Source organism: Elephantulus edwardii, unplaced genomic scaffold, assembly GCF_000299155.1.
Source record: "Elephantulus edwardii isolate Elephantulus edwardi_28Jun2011 unplaced genomic scaffold, EleEdw1.0 scaffold00017, whole genome shotgun sequence".
Classification (NCBI taxonomy): Eukaryota; Metazoa; Chordata; class Mammalia; order Macroscelidea; family Macroscelididae; genus Elephantulus; species Elephantulus edwardii.
The window spans coordinates 14,175,996-14,181,690 of record NW_006399767.1 but is presented as its reverse complement, the minus strand read 5'-3'; the positions used below and the strand labels follow the sequence as shown (position 1 = coordinate 14,181,690).

Below are 5,695 nucleotides of genomic sequence, written 5' to 3'. Positions count from 1 at the left end.
GGAGGAAAGAAGGGAAGGGAGCTTTAAAGTTTACTATGCATGGAAAGGGCTGCGTACTCCTTAAGCAGAGATATAAGCAAAGTGACCCCAATAGCAGGTTCCGCCCGCGGGGTCCATTGGCCCTCAGAGCTCTCTGCCATCTCCCCTCCCCGCGGTGCGCCCGCTGCGGGGACCGCGCATGCTCCCGCTCGCGGGCTGTGCCGTCGCACTTGACTGTGGGCCGCGGTGGGACCCGTAGCTGCGCGGCTGTACGTACACTCGCGGCGTGACCCGGAAGGGAGCAGCTGTGGGGGCGGGGCCAGGACGGCGGGACTGGCCGCTGGGTCCCTGGGAGGACCTTACCAGGCGGTGGGAGGTGAGAGCAGAGTTCTGCGCCTACTCGGCTCATCCCTTACCCCTCCCCTGACCCTTCCAGGGCCCTGTACCTACTTCGTGTGGAACAGACTAATGTCTTGCTCTCTTGCTCTCTTGGTGTTGTCATCCTCATCGGACCGCGCCCCCCCCCAATCCTCACCCCGCCCCCTAGACCCGTTCCCGCTGTCCGTACTGGCCTCCTCCACCGTCCCTACTGGTCTACAACCTTGGACCCGGCCTTGCTCTGTGCTGCCCTGCTGGCCTTGGCCAGGCCTCTTCTTTACCCTTCAATATTTTGCTGGTGGTCTAGGCCCTCTTTACGTAGTTCCTCCTGCCCTCGCCCTAATTTAGAACTGGCAGACTGCTTCACTTCACCTTGCTTTAATCAGGAGCCATCTGCACATCACCACTTACCTCCCAGTGTAGTCCCCTGTGCTAACTGGACCCTTTCAATCATTTGAGCCCACAACCTTCAGTTCCCCTTCCCTGCAGTAATCAGTCTATTCTGGTCCATCTTTATAACTCCTAGTGACCCTTTCATCACCTTTTCCCTTGGTTTTCCTTTCAATCTTGTTCTCACCATTCTGCGTTATATCACATATATCCTGGTTACTGATATAGCCATTATTCCATTTCTATTTGTAATCTTCTGATTTAATAACATTCCATTTCCTTGATGGCTGTCCTTACCTCTCCCATCCAAGAATAATAACATTAGATTATATTTACAGAGCGGTCACAATGTGTCAGACTGTACTATGTATTACATACAATATGTTGCTAAGTTTTGTAACAATTTAGTGTGGTTAGAATGAAGAGTATCACTGTGTTACCAGTGAGGAAACAAATTCAGAGGTTAAGTAATTTGTCCAAAGCTATGCAAATAGTCAAAGAGCCAGAATTTAAAGTCATATTTTTTGACTCTGAAATATACTATTTTGCTGCTTTTATAATCTCACCATCTCTTGATTTTATTCCCTACCCTATCATTATCACCACCATTTGTATCTGCCTTAATTAGACCCTTATACAAGGAAGCTCTGGTGACCTTATCATATAAGGAGTTGCTCTGTTGACCCAAAGGCAGGTGATTTGAATCCACTAGCTGCTCTGAAGGAGAAAGATAGGCAATTTCCAGGGCAGTTCACAGCCTCTGAAAACCCAGTGGAGAGTCACCTGTGAGCCCTGAGGCTCGATGACACTCAGCAGCAGCGTAGATGCAGTATAGGTATGCAGTGGGACCTAGTTTTCCTCCACTTTAAAAATTTTATGACACTTTGACTCCTCCCCCCTCCACAGTATTCTTATATATTTGTATTTTCATTTTCCATACAGCCCCATCCCAACCTCGTTTCCATCTCCTTTTTCCATATCTGCCATAGCCTACCCTTTTATATACCTTCCAGCCCTGTCCCTTCATGTATACTCCATTCCCAGTCCTGAAATCCTGCCCTCCAGCTCCCCCATCTCACATGCTGCTCTTTCTTCCATACCCATGCTATTCTTCTAAGTCCTGATGCATGCCCCTCATCCATCCTGTTCCTTTGCTTAGATTGAGCCCTTGCTTATTCAATACTCTGTACTGTTACCTTCCCTATGACTCTTCTCAATCTCTTGCAATTTCCCCCACTTTTTTTTCCTTTTTTCCCCCCACTTTTTAAAAATACTTTTCTTTAATCCACTCTTTTTTTTTTTAAAAGATTTTTTTATTATTATTTTCTGTATGTACCGTCAAATCGGATCTGGCTGGTACAGGAGGAAATTGTCCCTCCTTTCCCAGCAGAGCATCTGGTGGACTTGAACCGTGCGCCTCTGGGATTGCAGTGCAGCTTCTTGCCACTAGGCCACCAGAGCTCCCCTACACTCACTCTTCTTATCTACCATACTCTTTTTGTAAATTCCAGATTGTGTTTAGGTATTTATTTAATCCTATTCCTGGATTTTTCTATTTGACCCCTGAATCCCACCATACAGTTTACAGTCACCACCCTGTCTGTCTCCAGGTACTCCCTCAATGTACTGTTTTCTCTTTCTCATACTGCCTTTATCTTTCCCCTTGCCCCAGGAGGAAAGGATGGTGGGGGAACAGTGCTCCAGGGACCTCATGGTACCCTTGGGGCCTCAGCTACAGGCATTTCCTGAAGAACTTCTTCGACAGAGGCCTGGGCATGATGGACATCCTGAGTACCTGATCCGATGGAGTATCCTGAAGTGTGGGGAAGTGGGCAGAGTGGGTGCGGGCTCCGAAGACAAGTCAGAACATATCCTCATGTGGCTGTCAGCTCCCGAAGTCTATGCCAACTGTCCCATCCTATTAGGTGAGAGGGCACTATCTAAGGGGCCTAAGCATGAACCAGCTGGAAGCTCAGCAAGTTTCCCCCGAGACCCAGGAAGCCTGGATGCAGTGGCAATGGGAGAGATGGAGGCTGATGTGCGGGCCCTGGTACGAAGGGCTGCCAGGCAGCTGGCCGAAGGTGGAGCATCCAGTGTTACCGCCGCTGTGCTCCACACCATCCATGTGCTCAGTGCCTACGCCAGCATCGGGCCCCTCACCAGGGTCTTCAGGGAGACAGGCGCTCTGGACCTGCTCATGCAGATGTTGTGCAACCCTGAGCCTCAGATCCGCCGGAGTGCTGGCAAGATGCTGCAGGCTCTGGCAGCCCATGATGCAGGTAAGAAGTTATCGGGGATCCAGCCCCGAAATGTCGGGAGAATTCCGCCAAAAGGAGGCACCAGGTTGCAATGAAGATGCGGAGAGGCTAATTGCTAATGACAAATAGCAAGTTTAATATTCTGGCAAGGGTATGTATACACGTCTTAGGAACATGCCTGCAGGGGTAATTGCATTATCTCTTTCTGTCCAAGATGTTGACTGGTAGATCAAACATTCCCAGACCTCAACACAAAACAAAGACATCTTCCAGGATATTCTATGATATCTATTGGAAAACAAGAAGGTATCACATTCCTAGAAATCTGAGGCCTTTGGTCCCTCCTTATTCATTAGTATATTGCTTCCTGGAGTTGTTTACTGTAGAATGGATGGTCAAGCCAAGATGAGTGGTCCTACTGTTTTTACAATGCATTGCTGATCCTGCTTTGCAGCTTAGCCAGGCCCTGACAGCTCCTCCCTCTTAATACAGTATGCTGCCTGTCTTAGGTGGATATGAGACCTCAAACTCAAGTTTTCTGTCCTTGGGATCATAGCAGTCAATGCTACTCCCTGTCTTAAGATCATGAGCGAGTCTCATTCCTTGCCCGTCTTTGGCTACACATCCTGCATTTTTCTGGGGAGGGCCTTAAGTTGAATCCCATGCACTTTACACAGCAGTTCTCTATAACGCTTGGCTATTATATGACCAACACAAGGGAGGACCGGACCCATAGTATACCTATGATAACAATACAAAGAGCAGCAATCGTAAAAAGAAGATTTCTAAATGAAGTTATTGAAGGAAACCAGTTTTTTAGATTTTGAAATATTTGACTAGCTTGTTCAGCTGGGGAAATATTTATATCTGGGGTATTCTGCATTTCTATAATTCTTTGGTGCAGATCATACAAATCAAGAGAATCATTATTAGCCATCCAAATTCCTTTTAAATTCCTTTGTCCAGTCGTTATCTGAGCTATTGTATTTAAATTTAGTAACACAAATAGAGTCATAGGCCCCATGGCATCTTAACCTTCCTTTCATTCTAATTTGTTGTACCATGCTTCCTAATACATTCACTGTATCATATAAAGCATTTAATTTTTGTTCCATAACTTCATCCACATTCTCTTGCTCTGCCCAGTTTTTTGTCACATTATGCATTAACCCATTTACAAACCTAGCAGTTTGAACTTCTTGAGTCAAAGCTATAGCAGAAGTAGAGACAGTAGCAATCATAGAGATAAGAGAAACAATTCCTACAATAATTAGACCTACAGCTCTTTTGGTTCCAGATGACAACTTATATAACTCTTTTTTTTTTTTTTTTATAACTCTTTTAAAATTTGCAAGCTTTTATCATCGTACCAAATATCATTTAACTTTACCCGTGTCATAACAAAAGAGGATTCTTTAGAATAACAACTGAATCATCTTTGGTAACAGAGCTAATACAGTTAGAAATTTTACAATGAGAACAACTTACATTAAATTTTGGATAATAAAAAAAATTTTTTGGATAATCACCAGTGATTACATTATTACCAATTAATAAGACATATGGTTCAGGTACCCATGAAAGGACTTTGGCGTTTGTGACATTACCTCCCTTACATTTATCTTTTGGGATACAGGAAATATTTATCGAATCCACGCTGGCAACTAATTTCCACAATTCGGTTTGAAGGTTCTGCATATCTATAGTCCACATTCCTCCTACAAATCCTTTCATAGGAAGTCCCAGACCATGTGCATAAAGAGTTAACCAGTCTAATAACATCGGGTAGTCCAAGCGAGGTAGCATTCCAACCGTTGGTCCTTTAAAAATTGTATTACCAGTACTAATGTTAGACAAGAGGATGGCCATAGCACTGTTATGATGACATTTTCTCCAAAGTGATTGCCAGATGCCAGCACGACCTTTCCTAAAACATGAGGGAAGGTTGGCATCTGCTGGAAAGATGGTGTTTATTCTACCCACACCATATCCGGAAGCTTGTCGGTCGAAAACCAGATAATTCAATTGTACAGTCCATGATGGGTTTTCACTGTCTAACTCTGAAGATATTCTTTGCATCTTATTAACAAATAAGCATCCATTTTTTGGTTTACTTTTGGTAAAGCAGATAGGATACCCTAAAGTGTACCCAGAATAACTGAATGGTCTTTCTTCCCATTTAATATGACTATTAGAGGGATATCCTAAAGCATAAGTATGAGGGACTCATTCCGTGTCGCCAGGTGCAGGAGAGGAGGATCTGTGACGTACACCCAGTAGATCTCTTCCGTAGTCATCGGAGTAATGCCGCACAAGACTCTCAGGCAACCAATTAGGAGCTTGTTCATTCTGTGGAAAAACAAACACAGCCTCGACCCCATATTAACACAGGGTCGGGTCTTTTTCATTGCTTTGTTAATGCATCCTTCCAATTAATTTCAGTATACTTTTATTGTATATTTCACCATTGTCTGTCTGCGGCAGACCTTTTATAGTCATCCAAAATTAAAAATTTAAAATAAATTGTAAGTGAGAAATATAATTATTTGAATTTAGGGGATATAGTATTCCAATAATTCCCTCTTTATTTAAATAATTTTTGATAGTAGAAAGAGTACATTCTATAATACCTTGTTTTAGAGGATAGTAAGGAAACTCAGTTTTATGACAAATAGTAAAATATTTACAAA

The 5,695-nt window shown here is 43.9% G+C and overlaps 1 protein-coding gene across 1 annotated transcript in view; it reads left to right on the top strand.

The window, feature by feature from the left end:
- Positions 1-2,428: 2,428 nt before the first annotated feature.
- Positions 2,429-5,695, top strand: part of CUL9 (cullin 9) — a 69,679-nt gene continuing 66,412 nt past the window's right edge. Inside the window, exon 1 of the mRNA XM_006881964.1 lies at positions 2,429-3,026. Coding sequence (XP_006882026.1) covers positions 2,429-3,026 — 598 coding nt within the window. The remainder of the gene's footprint in view (positions 3,027-5,695) is intronic.